The 23,191-nt window shown below is 36.2% G+C and overlaps 1 protein-coding gene across 1 annotated transcript in view; it reads left to right on the top strand.

Annotated features, from left to right (window-relative positions):
• Cad87A (cadherin 87A) overlaps positions 1-23,191 on the top strand; it is a 70,930-nt gene that overhangs the window by 9,878 nt on the left and 37,861 nt on the right. Inside the window, exon 2 of the mRNA XM_089591347.1 lies at positions 23,046-23,107. Coding sequence (XP_089447473.1) covers positions 23,046-23,107 — 62 coding nt within the window. The remainder of the gene's footprint in view (positions 1-23,045; positions 23,108-23,191) is intronic.

Below are 23,191 nucleotides of genomic sequence, written 5' to 3'. Positions count from 1 at the left end.
CTTTCATCACGCCAATTTTTTTTAAACTGAGTTTTTATAAGTTTCCCCATAAGCGACCGTGTTAAAATGACTGAACTTTGAAATTCAATATCTCGGAAACGAAACAGACGAACCTCTTGAAGTTTTAACAGCTTCATTGTAACAACAATAAAAACGTCTGGTTAAAATATTTTAAAAAGATTTATCACAGGGTTCTATCTCTACCGAACGTCCTTAAGCCATCGTCTCGATCGTAGCTCTCTCTTAATTTTTGTATTTTGTGATTATAATTAAGCACGACCCGAAAGTTTGGATCAAGTTGAACAAGTGGAACCCAATTCTAGGAAGTGGTGAAATATAACAGAAGAACTGTACGAGTTAAGCAGAAAAATAATCCTTTCCACGTTTTTTATGAAAAGAAGATCATCAAGGCTTGTTTAGGTTTTGTCGCCTCATTAGTATGCGGTGTCTACGCACTGCGTGTACCGGGTCTTTATAAGCTCACCCCTTTTTTCACCAGTTAATTGAAATGTTTTTTCTAAAATCTACAGTTCTCATTGAAATGCGCAAAAAATTTGCAGCCCGGACGACGCAAAACTTCCCCATCAAAATTCATCACGGCGTAATTTTCTTTTTGCCACACACCGAGCGAGCATTCGTTACTTAAAAGAAACCCCGGACTCCCAGGGGAAAATCCCTCGGAAAAAATAGTCCATGCAAATAAGGATTACGCCCGTAGCGGATTTCCACGGTCTCTCTTTTTCACACGCCGCTGCGCGCATATGTAATGCAAGTCCGAAAATGAATGGGTACAGCATAATAAATATACAGTACCTATGGGCCAATGCATCGTGGTCGCTGAACCTCTGCGGAAGTATACCTACACCCAAATTAATGAAAACGGGAAGGAGTTGGTTACTCATTCCAATTGTTAAAATTTTCGTGAGCAGAAAAAAAAGTCCATAGCGTACCTACAGTTTTGCCAGAAAAAAAAGAATAACACGAATGCACAGGTGCAAAAGTAAAAGTGCTACGTATATACATATAAGCACTTGTGAGGAGTACTAAGCGTCTTTGACATATTATTAAAACACGGAAGAAGTAGAAAGGCATTTGTGTTCAGTGGAAATGTTCGTTAGTGGGATTAGGAGGTAGACGAGACGAGGCAGGCGGAAGTTTTAAAGACCGGCAAACGGAAGAGACAACACCGCCAACGGGTGTGTGTATATATATTATAACGCCTACATGCTGCCGAAAGACACGTTTGTAGTTTGTTGGTGCGTGTCGAGGGTACGAACCACTACGAAGTGATATTGTGCCTACAGCGTATAAGTACAACGTGCGTGAGTTAAATGTGTAAGGCTTAGTAGGTGCGCGAGTGTGATATGGATCTTCGTCTCTGTTTCGCGGCTGAGTTGCCGTCGCGCGGAGTGGAGCGGAGCAAGTGACTAAGTATAAGTGAGTGGAAAAGAGAAAGGAGAGGTCCGCTTCTTATACGGGGACGCGCATACCTAGCGTGGCTTTGGTCGCGTCGTGCATCATATGCATACGCACGTATACGAAAGAGTCCGTGAAAAATTTGGCGTCAGGTGCCTTAAAAAATGAGTGACGCTTTTTTTTAAGCATACCCTTGGAAGTCTCGAAGAGATAGCTGTGAAAAAAATGGATTCTTTGAGGATTGGTTCGAAGATTTATTGAATAAGTGTGATGTATCCTTACGTTGTTGAATAAATGGTAAAAAATAAGTTAACAAATAAAATAACAGCTCAATACATCTCAAGTATTTAGCTTTTTTCTTTACGAATATTAGGATATTTTTTGGGGCATTAAATACTTGCTTTGGGTACTTCGCACTAAGTATATTACATTCCGATACGTGTCCACTTATTTATGCAATACAAGTTACAACCAGCCAAGGACAGTTTTACCTCAAAAGTCTCCAACCAACGAAAAAAAAAAAAAAATAAAAAAATAAAGTCTTCACACGTTTCCATCATTCTGTCACCACACAGCGTGAGCAACGAAATCGATTTCGGGGGCCGTACCATGTAACTATTTTTCTGTACATCGGCCTATGTTATAACATAGGCCCACGAAGCTAAAAAGAGTTATATGGTACGGCTCCAGAGAGTGGCAAAGTTCACTATTCATTTTTCAATTGTTCGATAGCCAGGCCGCAGTGGGACGCGTGAGTTCAAATTATACTTCAAGCCGAGAGCTCCATGTATAACATAAATGTACAGGATTGTTACGCGACGACAAGCCTCTTAAAAATAATCGGCGCGTGTACCTGTAGGATTATTATACACCTGCGGTATAGTCAATTAGACGTTTTAAACGGTCTCTAATATTTTCTTATATACGTATCCCTTATAGACCACGCGTTTTCTTAAAACATGTAACTTTTGACTAATGGCACTGAATTTGACAACATTTTTTCAATCGATAGGGCTTTTTCAGCCAACTTATTCCAATGACATTTTTGAAGTCACTTTGAGCTTGTTACGGCGGAATCGTCCGTATAGAAGTTTGTGAACAAAGAAATTCTGTGTGTAGCGCACATGTGTCATTTGTGGCTTTCGAACGGAAATGAAAAATACGTCTTCAAAATTCAGCGCACGCAGCGGACAAAAAATCAATGGAAGAGACGAGAACGAGACAAGGCGAACACCTCACCGAGTACCAATATGTACACCATTGGCAGTGCAAAGGCTGATGGATCTTCCGAAGCATGAGCGAATACCACCCTTCCGGTCTAGTCGGTGGGAAGCGAGAGATAGAGAGAAACTCACGGCAAAGCTGCTCGCAGGGCGGATCCTCTGGTTTTGTTAATTACGGGGATAGCTTTACCTCGGGGCCGTGGCTGCACGACAGAACAAGACCAAATAATCCCCCGGGAGCACTGGTCCCGCCAGCCACTTGATAAAACGCTTAGCCCGAGCGAGAGAAGGCCTATTTTCCAGAGTGCTCGAGTTCCGCCCCGCTATACACAATGGAGTTGGTATAGGTGCACAGAAGTTGGCGTACATTGGCGCGTGATAAAAGTGATGCGCTTCCTGGGCCCTCCCCCTGCCCGTTCGACGGAGACTCCGTAAATTTCCTTCGAAATCGGATCGTGAATTCTAAGAGAAAGTTCGCATTACTGGCTAATGCAACTGCCAGCTTACCGTTACGGTTTGACAGTTATAAAGTGTCGGGGAATAATGGTTTTTGCACGTTAGTTCAGCAGAAATTCAATCACCTTGTTGATTCTGAGGGGTTCGATGATACTTGTTTTTTTTATTTTTTTTTATTTTTTATTTTATTTATTACTCTTCTACTTTCTCCATAATTTATAACGAGGACATTTTTCTTCGTTCGTCTTATCTAGAGCACCCACCTTTGCTCTTCAATGGCGCGAAACTTTTCTCACCTACTCGATTCGTACATGTATAAAACTCCTTCGAAAACTTTGTCAGGCCAAGAACAGATGTATCTCCGAAATTGGCTTTGGACACTAAAACAAACATCCCCAACCCTATCTTTTGCGCATTTGCGAAAATCACCGTAACAATCAATCCACTCGTTTTTTGTTCTGATTTTGTGTGCGTGAGTGAAAAAAAAAAAAACCGTCCAATGGGGTAACTCAATGAGTTTTGTTTCGATCCAAGGGTTTGCCCATGTGGCGCATGAGATCATGCCTTGGTGCTAATTGCTTCGTAAATTCCTACGTCGCTACCTTCCAACTCTTAACGGTAGGAAACCATTGTACTTTTATTAACATATTAAATTAAATACACCATCTAACTAATTGCACAATATGAAGAAGCATAAGGAGTCTCATGCTATATTCTCTAGCAAATTGAGTGTCAAATTAATGAAACAATGTTTAACTTATACTATTGCATCTTGTTTAAGACTGTGACAAAAAATGTGTCCCTATGTGGGCTTTTCCTCGTTACTTTGTGCGCATTTTGGATTCTCCTTAAATCAGTTTTCTTTGAGTTTTTTAAAATTTTTATTCACAAAAACAAAATTTGTTGAGTTGTAAAACACCGCTACAACTTTCCAATACAACCTTATAAAAAACATTTGTCTCTAGGTGTTTTCAATACAAGGCACTTACCAAAAGTGTTAAAAGCATTACACTAACTATTAATTCTGCCGTCCAACGGAAAATAAGATATAAGTGACATGAGAGACAAACTGAGAAAATCAAGGAAAACTAAGTGTCTTCAAAAATCAATGATAATATGAGTACTGGACCGCGGAAAAACTATTTTTATATAAATATGATATAATTATTCTATTTTCCACAAAAGAAAAACGATTTTTCGATGTGAACTATGAAAATCTGTACTTACTTACTCTTTACAGCTTATTCCGTGGGGCTTATCCAAGGTGGTACTCATCGACTTTACAACGTAAAAAAAAAGTAAGTGCAGCACTTACGATGTCTGCCTGGTGCGATTTAAATTTGTAGATATGCTATTAGATGAAAAATTTTCTGACGAATCGATTGCTATAAATAACTCATTTTCGACAAAAATGTAACTTACACCTTTTTTCCGTTGGACGGCAGAATTAAAATGTATATTTTTTGAATGATATAACATTTTTTATTGTACACGTTATCAAACGACATAAATAGAGTAAATCCGAGAGCATATAGTACCTTACGAAGGTAATCCGTTATTCCATATTGCATTTTTAGTTTGAACTTAAAAAGTACAACAGATTATAGTCATGTCAAATCAAGTGATGTACATACCTTCATGCCCGTCTTTAAGCACTGCTGCAGTGTCTGAAAAATTTGTACGCTCGTTCACGTCTTCAAGTTAGTGGTGATTTATGAATCTTAACATTGTGGATCATTGTATTAAAATTTGAGTAATCTAATCCCCTTTATGATCTGATAAACTAATACACCTCGATAATATTATAAACTAACATGATATAATCAATAATGGGGTCTAAAATTGCTAATCGCCACACTGATGAGTCCAGTTAAGGCGATTTATAGAAACGAGAAAATATACTTCCGTCGATTCCTCCACGTTTTTCTTTGACTCCGAATTTTCAAAGTACAGTTACCCAGTATTGAACTTGCGTGGCCTAGAATAACGTGTATATGCATACATGTGTAGGTGTGTAATTTAAGTGACACATACGCACGCAATAAAATAAAAAAATTACGTACTACAAGCCTACAGTACTAAATGTATAGGAGCAGAATATGAGTAAGTAATTAAATGAGATAATTCAATTATACGTAATTTAATTTAAAGTATCAAAAACGACACCAGAGATTTAAAAATTAAAGAAACAAAATAATTGGCACTTGAACGTGTCTTTCACACTGTAATTCAAATAAAAATTCACTATAAAATGATCAGCTAAATAGATAATATTTGATTTTATCGCGGAGCTTCATTTTCTTGACGCACCGAATGTGCACGTTTTGCAGCAAAACAATTGGATTTGGTTAGCCCTTATACAGCGCATGCAATGTGAACACCTTCGGAAACGGATTATTTTTCAAATGCCCGTCCCACAATTTGTAATCCAATAACTTTACAATTGATTAAATTTTGAGAACGAATTCATAAAAAGAATTCTGTTGAGAAATACGTATCAAACTTCAATATCGATCAATAACTTTTCAACAAAGTGCTTGAGTCGGGGTATGATACTTCACAATCACCCGTCCGCACGAAAGTTAATGGAAACACGAACGCAACGAGGATATCATTATTTAATTCGAAGTAGAGTACTCCTGACGCATGAATGTATCATGGCAAATGGAATACAATACGGTACAACATTGTATAATAGTACATAAGTTTCGATATTACGAGAGAAATTCGATCGTCTACGTAATAACTCTTTGGAGGCTTACACGAGAACATACGTAAAATTCAACATTTTACGTACGATTTAATAAGCACTTCACACTGAATTCAGTAATTACGCGCATGATGTATAGATGCATTCGATATTAACCGACTTGAAATCGGTATGCTCTCGATAGAAGAACAATGTTTCATTATTAAATAAATGGTGAAAAACAAAATTTCTTTAAATTTATACCACATTTGGATCATAAATTGTATCCAAACTTGTAGTACATACGGCATTTGCGTGCTTTTGACTTCTACCGATACCTATATCAATAAAATCTCTCTCGACAACTTGACCATGTACAAACCTTAAGAGAAAACGTTACTTCACAATGGAGGTATAGGTTTAGATAGGGGTAAGTAGTGTTAGAAGATAAAGGCTTCGCGTGCGTGTGGAAGGAGACTCTCGCAAAACGGCCTCGAGTGAACTACTATCCGCGAACGGTTTACGTGCGGATAATACGAGTTAGATGTGGGATAGCGATAGCGAGCACCTATACATATATAATATACCCAACTATACCCATGTGCATCAAACCCGTGCAACTTCTTTCGCCGCTGCGGTGCAATAACAACGGCGGAACGAACGCATTCTCCCCGCGCGCGTGGAATGACTCGCGCGCGCTCGCGGCAATTGCGCAATCATCGCGTCAGGATTTCTCTCTCTCTCTCTCTTTCTCTCTGCTACAGCTCTCCCCATCGCCGGGCTCCGCTGGCTTTTTACTTTATTGTTCTCCACTGCCGCGTGCCGCGAACGTCGCCGTGTGGGAAAACGCGCGTGGCTTTTTTCCTCCCATCCCCTGCACTAGGTGAAGCAGTTCCGTGTATCTATGTGTACTGCCGGGATGATATTTCTGCGTGTCATACCTATACACGAGTGTCGCGCATAAGCCGTGGAGCTCGGCAATTTTCCGCGAATTTCCGCATCCGCGCTCGTTACGTCCGATGCATCGAGGCTCGATACTCTCCTTTTTTTTTTTTGGCGTATCCGTACACGAGTACGTCTAACGACGTCCCCGTAATGTATGCGCGGCAACTACGGCCTTTTTGACAAGTAATTGCGGCGACTCCATCGGTTGCCCGCATAATTTCATGCCCTAATAGCCCCATTACTATCACTCACAATATGTGGCAGCTCTTTTTCCGCTCGCGCCCGGTGCTACGGGAGCGCCATTTCTACGGCAGCGTTACACCAAGCGGTTCGTATGAATTTGTGGTGGGCAAATGGAAGCGAGTGGGTATTGAAAAAAAAAAAAAATTAACTTTGGACTTGGCTAGTCAATCAACGATTCGAACAAATCGAGTATGTATAACACTGATAGAGGAGAAAATCATAAAAATACCGTATTATAGCACTTTAATCTTAAAACCGGTCGCATTGTGCCGTTAAAGGACTTAACCTGATTCATGTTGTTTCAAAAATCGAGATGTTTACCATTTGGATGTTGACTAGTACTAAAAAAAATGTTGGTTTGTACATGAAAAAAATTAATTAAACTGATAAACAACAAGTGTAGATACTTTTGGCCTTTTTTCAATCTAATTTTGCAGTACCGCACGCGTGCGAAAAAATCAGATAAATCTCCAAAACGTTGACAATATATTGGCAAAATGTATACCTCTAAATTTGAAATAGTGAAAATTTTACTATTTACAGAAGTGAACGAGATCTTGACTTATAAAATAGTGAATATTAACTCATTTTTAAGTTGAAAAATATTTTCACTATTTCAAAAAGTGAAAAGTCATAGAAATGCATTATTTATAAAGTGAAAATTGCTGATTTAACTTTTTTTCGAGTCAAAGAGCTCAGTCGTGTGTGTGTCACTGAACGAGCAAGGTCGAATCCGACGGTGAGCGTCTTCAAATAACTGTTTTTGATGCTATAAAATATATTATGTTAAATTTGCATATGCAGTCGTGTACTCTCTAAATTTGAAATAGTGAATAACCACTATTTTAAAGTGAGTATTCACTATTTCAAAAAGTTATAAGTATACAACTTTGAAATAGTGGATATTCACTTTATCAAATAGTGAAACCATATTCACTATTTCAACCAGTAAATATAAACTGGATGATATAGTTTCTATTTACTTATTTGAAAGCGAATTGATTCACTTTCAAACTAGTGAATGGTTTGACTATTTTAAATAGTAAAATGAATAATATTCGGAAACTATATGAAGAAAATAAAAATCAAACTAAAAACAAGACAACAGCGTCCATAAACAGAAGAGAATCGCCTTTGTCTCACTTTAGTTCTAGCTGTCAATAAAAAATAATAAGTAATCGAGTCCACACGTTAAATAACGACACTTTGTTTCGTCCGCGCCGAGGGTTGGTTACACTGCTAGCACAAGCACTCAATTCTACTTACATATAAATACACTGATTCATCACTACAGAACAACACACATCACATCTACACAAAACAAAACTATAATAACCTAAACACGCTTGTCCGAAACTTTACTTGTGATGACATTTTTTTACAAACAACACACATCAGTAACTCTCTTGAATCCTTGATTTGATCTTAAAGTCTAGAACGAATATCTTGTATTACAATATAAGCTATACCATATACGCAAACTATACTAAACAACAATCTGTTTTGACCCGAAAAAAAGTGAAATAAGCGATTTTCACTTTATAAATAGCAAATTTCTATTCTTTCACTTTCACTTTTTGAAATAGTGAAAATACTGCTAATTGTGTTGTTAATAAATTGAATCATGGTTCGCAAATTTAAAAGTTGACGTAAAGGTAGTTCACGGTAAATATAGCCTAGTCCAGCTTGACTCAGCAATGTCAATCAGCAATCACACTACCTCGATAGCCACGGATCGCAATCCTCTTACGGCTACGTAAGGTATTGACAAACTAAAATGCTTATGCTTTTGTCGCACTTATTCATTTGATATTCAGAGCTGGATAAAAAGGTTTTTTTACGATATAACTACTCTAGATGGAGAGCAAAGTTTAATATGTAAGGACTCAATAAATCAAGTAACTAAAATACTTTTTAAAATTTATATTTGTAAACAAATTTATTGAATAACATTTTTTTTTTTAAAACTATTATAAGTAACAGCTAGAAATAATCAACGAAATAATAGAAAATGTCGGAGTCAAACCTGGAAATTATATGGCAACCCAAAGAGAAAATGATTTTGAGTCCATGGATAGTTATAACAATGAGAGCCTAAAATACGATTCGTATATCGAAGTTTGACTTCGGTAAATATACTTTTAAGTATAAAGTACTTAAAGCTGTGATATGGCGGTTATCTTTAATGCTTTAGTCCTTTAGTCCCAGTTTATTACAGTTGAAATAGGCGAGGCGCAACTGATGCATAAGAAGCTGTTGCATATATTAAGGGTTGGTTACTTGCTCCAAAATTTTGTAACGAAATTTTGCAGTATATTTTTACGAATTGCCTGAGTTAAAGCAGTTGTTTTCGATATTTTATAATTTAAATATTTTTGAGTTGTAAGCAATTTTTAGGCACGACTGCTTCACAGAAGTGCCTTAGATTTTTTGATTTTGTAACGGTTAAAATTGCGAAATTTATTTGTTAAATAAAAGATCTGAGAAATACGATGACAATTGGTACTATGCAGTTGGTTGAATTAGTGATTCTGAAGAAGAAATTGAAGTAACCCATGATGACTACTTCAATCACCTAATGCACCTTGATTTAGCTATTTATTTATTTTCTAGTGAAAAACCACTAACGAAATTTGAGATTTAACAGATAAGTTGTTGAAAGAATTTGTATCACGTTTTAAATATCTTTATAGTATGAAATATGACACGCAATTTACATATAGTCTTCAACACTTACCTGCGATGGTTCGACGACAAGGCCCTTTATTTACAACTTCTTGTTTTGCGTTGGAAGATTTAAATGGAAAAATGAAATCTTTAATTCATAGCAGAAATTCACCACACTTTTAAATTGTTTCTATTTTATTCATTCACTTAAATGTCTATACATTAAAACATGCACTACTGGATGAAAATAGTGTTGCATATACATTTTTCGAATCACTTTTATCACAGAAAAAAAAATCAAGCTTACTAAAATAGACGCGAACACATTTATTGTTGGTTCTATAATGCCTTTTTAAACATTTCTGAAGTAAACAAAAAAAAACGTATTTACTTTCAAGAAAGCTTACAAAAACAAAATTCTATTTACTTCCAAAAAAAATTAAGGAGACAAAAATTCGGAGTCACACTATGTAAAATATTTACATGGTTCTGAAGAATACTTTGGTATTATTCGTGATTTCATTAAAACATCAAAATATACTTGTAAACAATTCTGTGTATGCCTTTCAGTTTATGCTGCACTCATAAAAAATATTTATGTGCAATGTCCATTCAGAGTAAATATAAACAATAGCACTCTGTCTCATATCCATAAAAGTGTGCATACATGTAAGTGATGAACTAAATTTTATTGATTTAAATAATTTGATTAATGTTTGTTATCAAATTTGTGTGCAGCATACAAATACCGACTATTTAAGGTGGCTCCTCACTAAATCAAAACACTGGAGTATTAAATGATATTTTAAAGGATGATTCTTGAAGGTGCAAGGAGTCTTTTCCCAAAATTTTAGACCTCGTCACCACCAAAATTGTTGAAAAAAACTAACTGGAAAATAGACTCTGTAACATGGCCTCTTATGGAGGGTCGTCAAATTGGTGGCGCAGGTTGTATGATATCTCAGCAAAGATACTGTAGTTCTTAATAGAAAACTATGTAGCAGATAGAAGAAATCAGAATCTTTCCAACGACGTTCAGGTACTTGGACATTACCATGGGTTTTATAGGATATTTTGTGAAAATAGTCGATAACTGTGCAAGTCATGGAACAGATGAAAAGTGTGGGGCGTCTGCTACACCGAAGAGCGGTAGCCCGCGTAGTTTGAATTGGTCAGAAAGTTGTACGTTAAATGAATAGGAGTTGTGGGGAATCGTAATTATAATAAAAATAAATGAGACGCTGAACTAAGAAAATAATTTAATGCGGGGCTGACTTATGTACTTTTTTGACTAATAGATAAAATTAATAGAATATGTCACGATAAAGTTAGGACACGGTTGTATTTACTCGTCACTAATAAATAACTTGTAGATTTTTTCTAAAGTTTTTTTGTCTTTGGTCACCCGTGGCTTATTATTAGGTACCTACTTATCGTCAGCTTAGTATTATTTACATACAAGGGTTATGTTGTCAGATTTGTATACCTACGTCTGCTCGGGTCACTGTATTGCACGATATAGGTCAACGGTGTAGATGTGACTAAACTTTTTTTGAAGGGACTATAGGTACCTATCCATTTTTAGTCAAGAACCTCCACAGCCAATGAAAAGCTGTGTTGCAGTATGCTTACTCTTCTTGTGGGATTTATAGTAAGGAGCCACCTTAATAGAGCCTGTAAATACTTTAGAGTGCGAATAAATTTTTTTCATATATCGCAAATAAGAACCCCATGTACAAATTCTTTAAAGTGCAATACAAAAAACTAAAAATAAAAATATATAAAATGTATTTCAACTCTTATGATTGTATATTACAATAACTATTACTCAAACTACATAAAATTTATTACAGTACGAATAATATAAGGTGAACAGCATTTTATTACGCAACGTATTGGCAAAGTATTGCTTAAAGATTGCTAATACATTATGTCAAGCTTTGGAGGAACTCTATGGCCAATGCATGGCTAATAGTGCTGTGGCGTAGTGGAAGAGAAGTATTGTCAATTGTTAAGACAATGTATTATTTAATTTGCAATGAAATAATTGCAATAGGCGAGCCATAAATTTTGCCAATAGTATCATCCAGCTAAATTTATGCAAAACTTAAGGTCTTGCATTTAAGGCCCGACCAATCCACGATTTGCCAGAGCGGAAAGTATAATTTTAACCGTAGGATTGCAGTTGGAGATAATATTTTTTCACCACATGTAAAAAAATAAAATATTACGTATTACAAATTAATTTTTCAGCCATTTTACGACGCTTTTTTTGTATCTTATGTTAGGATGACACTGGAGACATGAATGCCAAACACAAGTAAGGCTATTTTAATAATAGCTATCTGTATGCTATTAAACAGTTTTTTAGTTATTTCAAACCAATTTCTTTGTTTGAAGTGTATCGATGATAGTATTATCAAAAATGATGAATACAAAAAAGTGTTCATTTATAAAATCCATAACTTTTGTATTTAAAATTTTACCTACAAATGTAATGTAGAAATTTTAGATGGTGTAATAACTTTTTGAAATGATATTTACCATTTACAGCTTTAAGACTGCACTATAGAGAACGAGATAGAGAATAACTTACTAAACAATTAAGTTTTATTTTTATGAGTAATACAACTTTAGAATTGACCACTTTGTGGTAGAATTTAAGTCTTTTATTCGCGGGCAAAAAAAATTTTGTTATCTGTTTTCACATCTATTTTCCATTACAGAGCATCTGCATTGCATGACAGATTAAAATGTGTAAGACAAAAAAATTGTATTTTATTGTGATCTACATCTTCATCTTTAAACACAAACGTGTAAAATGTACGATAAAATGTATGATGAAAACTGACCGAATGCAAAATACATCAGCTTTGACATTGGACTTGAAGTTATCTGCAAAATTTGAGCCCATTTGGATAAGAATTACTTGAGTTAGTCAAAAAACTTATGTGACTAACTCAGATCACCATTATACTTGGTTTGAAATTTGTTTTACATCAAAAAAAGATGATTTAAAAATGTTTATGCTTTTTCCACAACTCTGATAAAAATATAAGGCACTTAATATATTGGTCGTGCCCAAAAATATCTGTACTAATGATAAACATTACTCTTCATAACAGTATAAGTAAATTAGTGTGCAAACAGTAAAAGATCACCTGTAGTTAACGAACTGCTACCAGCTTCCAGTGCTGGCGCATTAATTTTTGTAATTTATTTCTCGCAGCATGGTACACTCTATAACTTTAGCTGCGTAATCATCCCGCGGATGGCTGATTGTAACGAGCCGTGGGTCGAGTAAAATGTATTTTGTTCGTGGGAAGTGTACAGTATGTGTAACCACATGTACCCAATAGAAACAGATGAGGTAAAACGCATGTGCAGCAAAAGTGTGTTCGCACCATCGATCCATCACCGCGTTCGAGTAGGTACCGTAATTTCCGAAACTTTTGTCGTCGCTGTACAAATACCGACTACACGCTCTGTAGCTCGCGAGAGCAATGCCCCAACTTTACGATCACGACCCTCACGCCTAACTTGTCCTTTCAAATGAAAAAAAGGGCTGGAAAAAAAACCTTCGAAACTGCAACACAATTTTGACTGACGATCTTTTTCAATTCGCGGAAGAGAAGTTTTAATAGCATTTTTAATTGGTGGGCAAGAACTTCCAACTTGCCCATTTGAGCTATGCGTTCAATCACGGAGGGATTAAAAGTTTAAGCAAGGCGCGCACTGTACGACCCAAGCTGGATAACCTCTATTTTTTTCCCACAAAGGAGAGAAGGAGAAACAAAATAATACTTTCTGCGGAGCCCGTAGAAACAAGGAATTGAACGATGGCTTGCAGAATCATGGATTTGTAACTATTATTCATTTCCCGAGAAAAGGGAGCCTCGACGTATTTAAGAGATACTTTTATATTAATGGAAATGAAGTTTTATCATTTGTGGGGAAGAATTTGTAGAAAAGCCATTCAAAATAGAGCTCCACGATGATATTATGTATATAAGACAGTGCACCAACTGATCTTTTCTACGTGACTAAACACCTGTACAATTTAGTAAAATAATAAGTACCGTTTTCAAATCCACTTATGCCAACCTTCAAAAATAATACGAAAATAATACGTCGTAAAGATTGACGGAAAAGACAAACTTTTATCAACGTATAAAATTTAAAAGTTCGGAACATCGGTAACGTTAGATTCGACCACGGAGTGTTAATGGTGGTGCCGATTATTCACTTGTATACCAACTATCAAAAATTTATTAACAAACCCATTGTTACACAGTGACATTAAATGACTTAGGATTTTGTTGAAGCCTAATGTACAATGCACTACTTGTACTTGTATAATTTTGGGGCCAAAGTGTATGCTGATTTCGTGGGTTGTTAAGATGGTTCTTTCATGACTCCCGAGTCAGTATTGTATATATTGAGGCAAATAAAGTACCGATTCCAATTAAGTTTTAGAACGATTCATCTTGATGAACAATCAAAAAACCTTTTTTTGGTAATTCTACGAAATGCTACGAGCGCACGCGAGTAGGCGACATTTGTCTGAGTCACTTACGGAGGAATGACCGTATTTTCACCATTGCAACACTATTGGCTACGGTTTAAAGACAGCACTAACGAAAACTTTGATATTGACAAAACATTAGGGTATCAAAAAAAAAGTACACCGGAATCAAAAAGCAAAAAATTCGCGTAAAGTAGAGTAATATTTCAGTTCAATGCACCAACGTAGGAATACTATGGGGCGTAGAAACCCAATTCGAAACAATGCATCGGTTAATCGATATTGACGAGGCTGTTACTCACTAACCATGTTGTACCTTCGCGCTTTAGCCCATAGCAAGACAAACGTGCTTGAGCGAAAAAATTCCAATATTCGCAAGTCGTACTGCCGTGTAGTTACCACACCGACACATTGTAAAGTTTAGTGATGCTTTTTTCATCCGGACGTTACTCTCTTACCGTATTTGTATTCCACACATTTTTGTGCTTTAGATTGGCTTTGTCAAGCGTATTACTAATTTTATTTTATTATTTTTTTTAGCAACCGAAAGGTAAGTTAAAGAAGTTTTGATAAGCATCTTTCATGCAGACGTCCGTTACACAACTCGAGTCGTAAAATTACAAAGATTTTTTCTACTGTGTGCACAGAGCAGTCCGTTGTACTGTACATACGGGTGCCCACTTATGCGATACACAAACTCAGGAATAATATATATAGGCATGAATATTCATGTGTGTAACTGCATTGTGGGGGAACATGCACCTACATGCCTATAAAGCCGGAGCACGTGCAGCATCCACCACCTACTGATAACGCATATCAAAATTGATGAGGCTGCCTGTTTTCCTCACACCCTATACCTACATGTACTCTTGGAGAATCGGATACTTTTAAATTCTTAAAAAATGTCTACTATTTGAAATTCTATTGTTTCCTGTACCACGTTCGTAGTTTATGGTACACGTACCCTAACGAAAGATGACCTTGCCAGAAGTTCAAGGTTGAATGCATTGACTTTTCAGACTTGAAATGTGTTTTGTGAGTGCCGCGTTGGGAAAAATTTTTTTGAATAATGAAATCGAATATACCGTCAAACGTGATACCCATAAAAAGTTGAGTGCCGATTGTTGAAGACACAATGTTGAATGAATAATCCGCTTTCTGTACTTTTCTGTTAGTTAATAAGATGCCGTAGAATGCCAGTAGATGCAACTTTAACAAATACTTTTGTCACAGTACTTGTGCTGCGCGATTTTTTTTTTTGAATAATCAGCTTCTTCGTGCAGTTTTGCCGCTTCTTAAGAAATCTCATAAATTCATACCCTTGTTTGTTTGGGGACAAGACTTGCTGGAGAAGCCATACACGCACAAAGACATAATACTTACCGAACCCCTAGAGAATCTTAAGACGCACGAAGCTGAATAAAACATTTCGTAAACTTTAAGTGCTTTTTTCAAAGTATACTTTTTATATTATATTTATAAAGTGCATTATGTTCAGTTAAATAATTGTATCTTGCTCGTGCAGTTTCAAAAATCGAACAGATAATCTCTAATTTCATTTCAGAACTGCTACAATAGATCTTTTGAAGTTTAAATTCGATGTAGCACTTTCTTTCCAGTAAATCTGAGTTACAGGTTTCTCTGCTGAGAAATAGCACCTTTTTCCCTAAATCATTATTAAATTTTTTTCTCATAATTTTCTTTCTTAAAAAAAAAAAATAAAAACTATCGAAAAGAATTTTTAAACGTACTCAGTTTTGAAAATAACAGCAGAACTTTTGTAAGTACGCGTTTATTAGGGGTAACAAGTTCTCTTTCAACTTTTTTGAGAGTTGCCTGCGTAAAAATTTCTTTCAACTATTTCAATTTTCCTTTCTTTGGTATTATTAACAGAAGACATGCATATCATTACACAAAGCATCATTAAACTTTTTTTCAATAAAAAGTTACATGTGGATTATTTCTAACTTCGAATGCATTCGTCGAACACGAAAGAAGTTTCACATTAATGAAGCACATTTAATTTTTGCATTCCTACAAAACTGGATAATATACTGTAGACTTTGAAAGACTTTGAATGACTTATGAAATCTTTTTAATGACTTGAAGTGTTTTCTTCCTTGTATGATTGGTTGAGACTAATCAAGTGACTTTCGGAGCAAGAAAATTTAAAAATGCATTTGGAGAAGTGTTTGTTTAAAGTTTGGGGTTATCACGCGAGTCGCATGGGGGGCAAAACGCCCAGTGGTAAAAAAATGCGATATATAGAGCGTAATATTACTTCATTCTTGAAAAGTCTGGGTTAGCCTTACATTATTTAACAGACCAGCGAACCGACTGTCCGTCACGCAATTTAGTTGCTGCTGTAAATATTCAGAGGATTGAAACTGCAGTGGCGTGCTAATGTAAAATTTATCACGTGCGCATGCGACATCGATTTCACATGTGCACTTATATTTTCGAATATAAGTATGTAATTCTATGCTTAACCATATATTGTATGGTATGGAATAGTAGAGTTTGTTAGGTTTAACAAGGCTAAATGAGAAATAAAAAATCCATGAGTTTTTGATATAGTCTTGTTTTTTAACATTTGACTGGCTTAGGTTGAATCACGGGGCGTGAACTAAAATACAAATCTTCAACTAAACAATTCATGAAATAAAAGTTAAAAGCGCACAACTAAACTAAAAGTGCAGAGTTGAGTTAATAACATTATAAATTTACAATCCCGATACCACAATAGGAGACAGTAGGTTAAGGTAGTACTGTTGTACATAGATTGACTTACCATATTTATATAAAAATTTAACCTTAGGTTTATTTAAGTACACAAATACTCACTGCAAAATTTCAAAACCTTAGGGTGCAATAGGGACGAGAATTGATGAAAAAAAGTTCTATAATTTTAACATGGTGTCTTATTACCTACAAATTGCACAATTCTATGTATGATACACATCGTTCGTTGCCATATATCACTACTAATAATATATAATAGTTTCAGTACCTAAATTTAGCTCCAGTGAATCCAGAATTAATGACAAGTTAAAAAATGGACCAACGACCGATGTTTTTCAAACACTAAAATTGTAACATAACAGTAGGTACTTGACATTCATTTTTGAAATTACTATTTTTTCTGAACGCACTTAAGTTGCACGTAGGAGATTAGGCCATGTGTCTATCTACGTCACTACTTGGGTGCGTTTTTTTTGACGTTCGGTCGGTCGGTCGGTCGGTCGATTGCTCGAGGAAGTATATCCATACTTACCACATATTTATATATTCGAGCAATCGGACCGACCGACCGACCGAATGTCAAAAAAAACGCACCCCTTGACTCTGTGTTGTTTTGTTTTGTTCTATATTTTTCGATGATTATTTGTTGTTTTATGTCAAACAGTCATTACGTTTAATTTACTTTTTTTTGGGAAACCGATCTTGATTTAATTCATATGATCACTTAAGTTTTACGTTTTCACTTATGATTAACTCAATTATTGTTTTTGTTTGGAGATCATTGATAAGTATGCCGTCGCGTTGCTACAGTCCATTTCCCTTGAGAGTGACGTATATGTTACTTGAAGTTCTGATGGAAACGTTATGTATTAAATTTACTTTCCAAGTGAATGAAAGGCTGCGTAACTTGTACTTAACAAAAAGTATACTATCTCCTTGATGCATAGTGGAATATGTACATGTACATCCCATCTACTTACTTTATAGACGTTTTTTAAAGATAAAACTTGTATTTGTGTGCTTACATTGACGATAGGGTATATTTCTTGTAGCCTGATTTCTTTACGATGGTATCCATGATATGGTTCGTTTGGTTCCATGATATTGATGAATAAAAGACATTGCAAAAAATTGTGTTGTACTTTTATTAGATGTAAAGCTTTCAAAGTAAAACGTAACATTTATTGTATTTATTTTTTTTGATATTAATTATTATCAATTACAGGCTAAAATGATTGTCTTTGATACTCCCTTCAGTTGTTCCACAAATGAAACAATAGTAAGTATTACATTAGGTACACCTGGATAGACGCCCCCCCGCGTAAGAGTAGTGGTATTAAACAAATGCATGCATACCATGTTCCATACTCTAACACATACCATGTGCGGTTTGTGGTGATATTATAGTTACGAATTGATTCGTGTGCGATTCATGGAATCTCTTTTGACATGAACCGAGGGTCATTGATGCGTCTAATTATCGCATTCCAGGCCAGATTGACATTGGGTTATTCTCTCTCTCTCTCTCTGTCCCTCTTCCCATCCCCCCAAACTGTTAATTGAGTTCCATACCAATAATTTTCGAGAACGATAATGTCGAGCCTCGGTCATAGGGGTATACATCCAACTGGTATTAGCTCTTAACCCTCATTTTTATTGTTTCTACACCAACTAAACACTTTTACGCGATGATCGGATTTAAAACGTAAACACGTACCTACATAACATGTTGCTGCTTCAAGCCCCTGAATCCGTTTAAATAATGCAAATATGCCAGAATTGACGTTGCTACTGAGTCGAAAATCCAAAGTCTGCTTTTCGCATTAGAGACGCCCGAGGTGAACATTCTGTTTTGGAAGGAAATTTTCCTGGGACTCCGATTTTCTCTCGGTGGTATGGGTTGTTTGAGTTATTACTGTAGATACGCGCATATAAACAGGGGTGGGGGAGGGGGGATAAAATGAAAGCTTCACTTCGGTGCGACTGTAAAGCTACAGGGTGGAGCCGCGGAAAAGCGGGAGCACCTCTGCTTGAATGTGGTTTTTGCCCTTCGTGCTCGTCTTAAAGTATTTGTGTCAGCGTTGAATGTAAAGCTCTATGCTAGAAAGTTGGCACCTATACGGAAAACCAATGCGGAAAGAGAACAGGGCTGATTTATATTCCGTTAACAGGTTTTGCTTTCACAGCTTTTCCCGTTACTTTTGTTCTATTCTACCTATACGTACTTTTTTAATTGTTCTTGAGATCAAGTTTTCTTCAGTCGATGTTTGGTTTTTGTTGAGAAATTCTTGCTGTAAAAAAAAAAGAATATATAGTTATTTGAGAATTTTAAAATAATTGAAACCATAAGGTTTGCACACAAATATGAACAAGTATGGCTTTGTAAACTTACTTGTAAGCTTTATTAACATTATTTTTTCAAGGTAAAATTTTTCTTAACTCAAAGGGAGTTTGTAAAAAAATGAGATATTCTGGTTCCTGTAAAAGTTTAGAAGATTGAAATATAATTTTTTTTCACGTACTCCTACTGAACTAAAAAAACAAATTGCATATCATGTTTAATTAATATTGAATAAAGTCTAATGGTTTGAAAAACCAGATAAAATTTTTAAAATGGTAAAAAAAATCAGACAACATTGAAAAATTAAAATCTCATTAAAGTCCACTTTTAAAAAGAAGGTTCAAAAATGTCATGCAACTTTGACTGTTGTAAATATTTATATACATATTTTAAGTGCTGCAAATTATTATTTTTGTATTCTTTTCTAAAGTAGTAGAGAGATATACCGCCATAATATTTTTTCCAAGCTTTAATGTGTTCAAATTATTGAAGTTTACGAAAATATTATTTTGTTAAAACATATATACAGTTGTGCAACGATAATTTGGGTATATTTAACTTTGGAAAAGAATTATTGTGGATCTTACTTAAATTGTTTTTTAAAGCTCAAGTCTATAATTTTTTGGCCCACCATATTGTTTCCGTTATTTGAATTTTAAAATTAATTAATAGCTTTATATTTAGCTACTAAAAAAATCCTGTACACAACGTATTGTTGCGCCCAATTTCAAATTTGAATATTTCTTGGCCGTCTTTCTGGATTCGTCATTCTAAATTTAAAAAAAGTAGCAGTTAGGCATACAAGAATATAAAATATTATTATTTCGAGTACCTGCTTTCACTAAATTTAATGTCAATCCATGAAATATCGAGACGAAGGTCTAATTTTGTCTATTTCATCTCACTGTGCAAGGGGAGGTAATGTGTATCTTTTTTAGTTTGAATGCTAATCCAAATTCAATGTTAATAGAGAATCGCAAAACTTCAATCCGTGAATCCAATTATAAAATGACTTTTTTGACTAAAATAAAGAAGTAAGTTTTTTAAATATACTGTTTATTTGACATTTTTTCTTGTCCATGTTTTATTGGGTCTGAAAGTTAAAATTAAATTGTACTAAAAAAAACATCTGAATGTCCAAACAATTGATTATAAAAAAAGCACAAAGTCACACTATCTACATTGCACATAAACCCTTTGTCAAAATATGTAAATACATAGTCAACGATCCTATATTATCAAGTTACAACGAGTTACAAGATGCTTTGATATCTGTCTTATTTGGCTGTTACTGCTTACTCTTGGTATATTTCACTCCACGCCAAGTAACTTTCATGCTGTCTCCGTTATTTCTGTTCTACTCAATTGCAAGGTTTGTTTACTCGATTATTAGTTTAGTAGATGTTAAGCAAAGTCCCATGGTCACGACATCGGTGCAACACATACAGTTGACTTGCAGGACCTCCCTTATATATGTAGGTTCCTGAAACTCTACTTCTAGCACTTGGAAGACTGTACTTACAAATTGCTAAAAGAACTTGCAATTTCATAGGCACACGCGTGGTCCACGCACAGCATGAGCCATGCCAAAAAGGATGAGGGTATGTTGTATAGCCAACGTGTCACCAAGCTCAGCGCGCAGCTCGCAGCCCCTAATGGATGTAATTAAAGGACATAATGGAGCCTATCAATCTCGCTCACAGCTCCCCCCTCTCCCCCTCATTCTCTGTATCGGTCCATCGTCTGCTGCGATGTAAAAGACTATAACGCGCATATTATGCGCGCCTATACACAGCAGCCAACAAAGTTAGCGCTCTGGGAATTTCAGAATTTCGCGGGCTATGACGAGCGTTCGCGTCGGAGGAAGAACGAGAATGAGAAGAAGTCGGGGGAGGGTGAGCGAGAGGGTGGAAGGGCAAACCGGGTGCGGGTTGCAGCTGCTGCGCTTATAAAGAGCCCAGCCAAGCGAGGCAGAAGCGTGCAAGTATATAGTACGCACGTACACACATATACATATATATATATATATATATACATATATATATACATATAGACGCAGTGGAAGCTGAGTCCCGGAGAGGCAGCTCTTACTCCCCCTCACCCCGCCGGGCTGGGAGCTGCGGGTTCAGCTGGTATCGCGTATAGCGCTAGCGTGTATATGTACGACATAGTCACATAGACGCTTCCCATTCACGTGGTACAACCTAGGTAAGTATACCCAGCCCATCAGCATTACTTCCCTTCTTCCATGGATCCACCAGACTGCTGTTGGACTGTGTGCGTTCCATCGATTTTACGTTGAGCGCGCTCCGAGCGGCCACCCAGCCAGCTATACCTACAGCTTGCGTGTATATATATGTGTACCACCATACCAGCCTTGTCCGTTGTCGAAGTGTGTATTATATACCTGTGTAGCGGGTGTGCGCCAGATGCGCCGAGCTTGCAAACTATGCCTAGGTATGTATATATATATGGAAGCGCCAAAATCACATTGCAATTTATCAGTGTTTCCCAGGAAAATCGCCGAGTCGGGGTGGGCGCGTGTATAAGAATCGTCGGACCCGTTCCCTCTCGCCTAATTAAATTGCACTTTGCACGGCCGGCCGGGCGCCGAGTCGCTCGGTATCGCGATAGCGGAAGTCTTTACGGGACTATAGCGCAGCCTGTTCGGACCACTTGCCTTTTCTTCGTTTTACACCGGCCAACTTGCCGATACACTTTTCCTCCCTCTATCTTCTCATCTTTTATCCCTTGGGTTTATACCTTTCCGATGTTGTGTTCTTCCATCGAAGCATATTGGATATTTGTTCCCCTCCCCCTCTTTTTTTTTCTTCCGTGCAATCAACTCCATGGTTTACTGTCACAGTTTTTGCCCCTGTTTCATGAAGTGACAAATCGTCGCTTATTTTTCTCTATTTTGACTGTATTTCATTCTTTTTTTCCAAGTAGATGGAAAGTTGATGTAATTAGCAGAAAAGTGCTCCTATTTAAACACTGATTTTCTCAAGAGAAAACAACCGTATTAAATTACACGACATGAAAACCCCGTTTATTCATGAAAGATGATACGGCTTAACAGAGCGCTTATAAAAAGTGTACCTCTGTCCGACGCGAATGGTATGGATGGCGTATAAATAGCTTATGCCGTACACGTGCTTCTTTTAGACTCGGAAGCGCGCGATGTGCGATGTACGGTTATGAATAATGAGGCACGTATAACCGTTGAAAAATTTTAAGTTTACGCTTCTTGCATCGTGAACAAAAAATTGTTGGAACTGTTGTTTCTCTTGAAACTCAAAGCTTTTAGCAGTGACATTGCTGAATATGTATTTTTCAATTGATCCCGCAAATTGTTCCATGCAATTAAAAATTATAAATAATGTATATACATTCGTATAATTTGGGGTTAAGTGGTCAAAACTACAAAAAGTCGTACTTTTGACCTTCGATTGGGTATTATTCAAGCAGCATCGTAATAACCATAATTTATGTTTTTTTAAAAATTAAGTTAGATTAACGACCAATGACTTTTCTCAGTTCAAAAATTCGCCTTAGTCAGCTGCGCAGATGTTTAAATCCTAATCAATAAAACACCATGATGACAGATAAAAAATGCGTCCTTTTATAAGGGTCCATCGCTATACGTTACACAATACACACTTATTGCTTTAGACTATTAATTTCATGGGTGAGCGTAATTAATCATAATAGTGGTGTAAAGAAAAATTTAAACGAATTAAAAATAAAAAAGTGAGATAAAAGTTTTTATACGAAGTAACTTTTTTCTGCTTGCAGGAGGTGGATGGCGAAAGTTAGGAGGACCACGCTGGGCATATTGCTGTTGGCTACGTGTATTGGTAAGTGCTCAGGGAACTCCGGGTATACAAGGCTCGAGAGCAACCCCAACTAAACTTCTCTGTATTTCAATTCTATGAAGTTAA

Source organism: Copidosoma floridanum, unplaced genomic scaffold (genome assembly GCF_036245765.1).
Source record: "Copidosoma floridanum isolate Cflo_tuat_1 unplaced genomic scaffold, Cflo_Japanese_pri ptg000013l, whole genome shotgun sequence".
In the NCBI taxonomy this organism is placed as follows: Eukaryota; Metazoa; Arthropoda; class Insecta; order Hymenoptera; family Encyrtidae; genus Copidosoma; species Copidosoma floridanum.
This window is presented reverse-complemented; position numbering and strand designations above follow the sequence as displayed.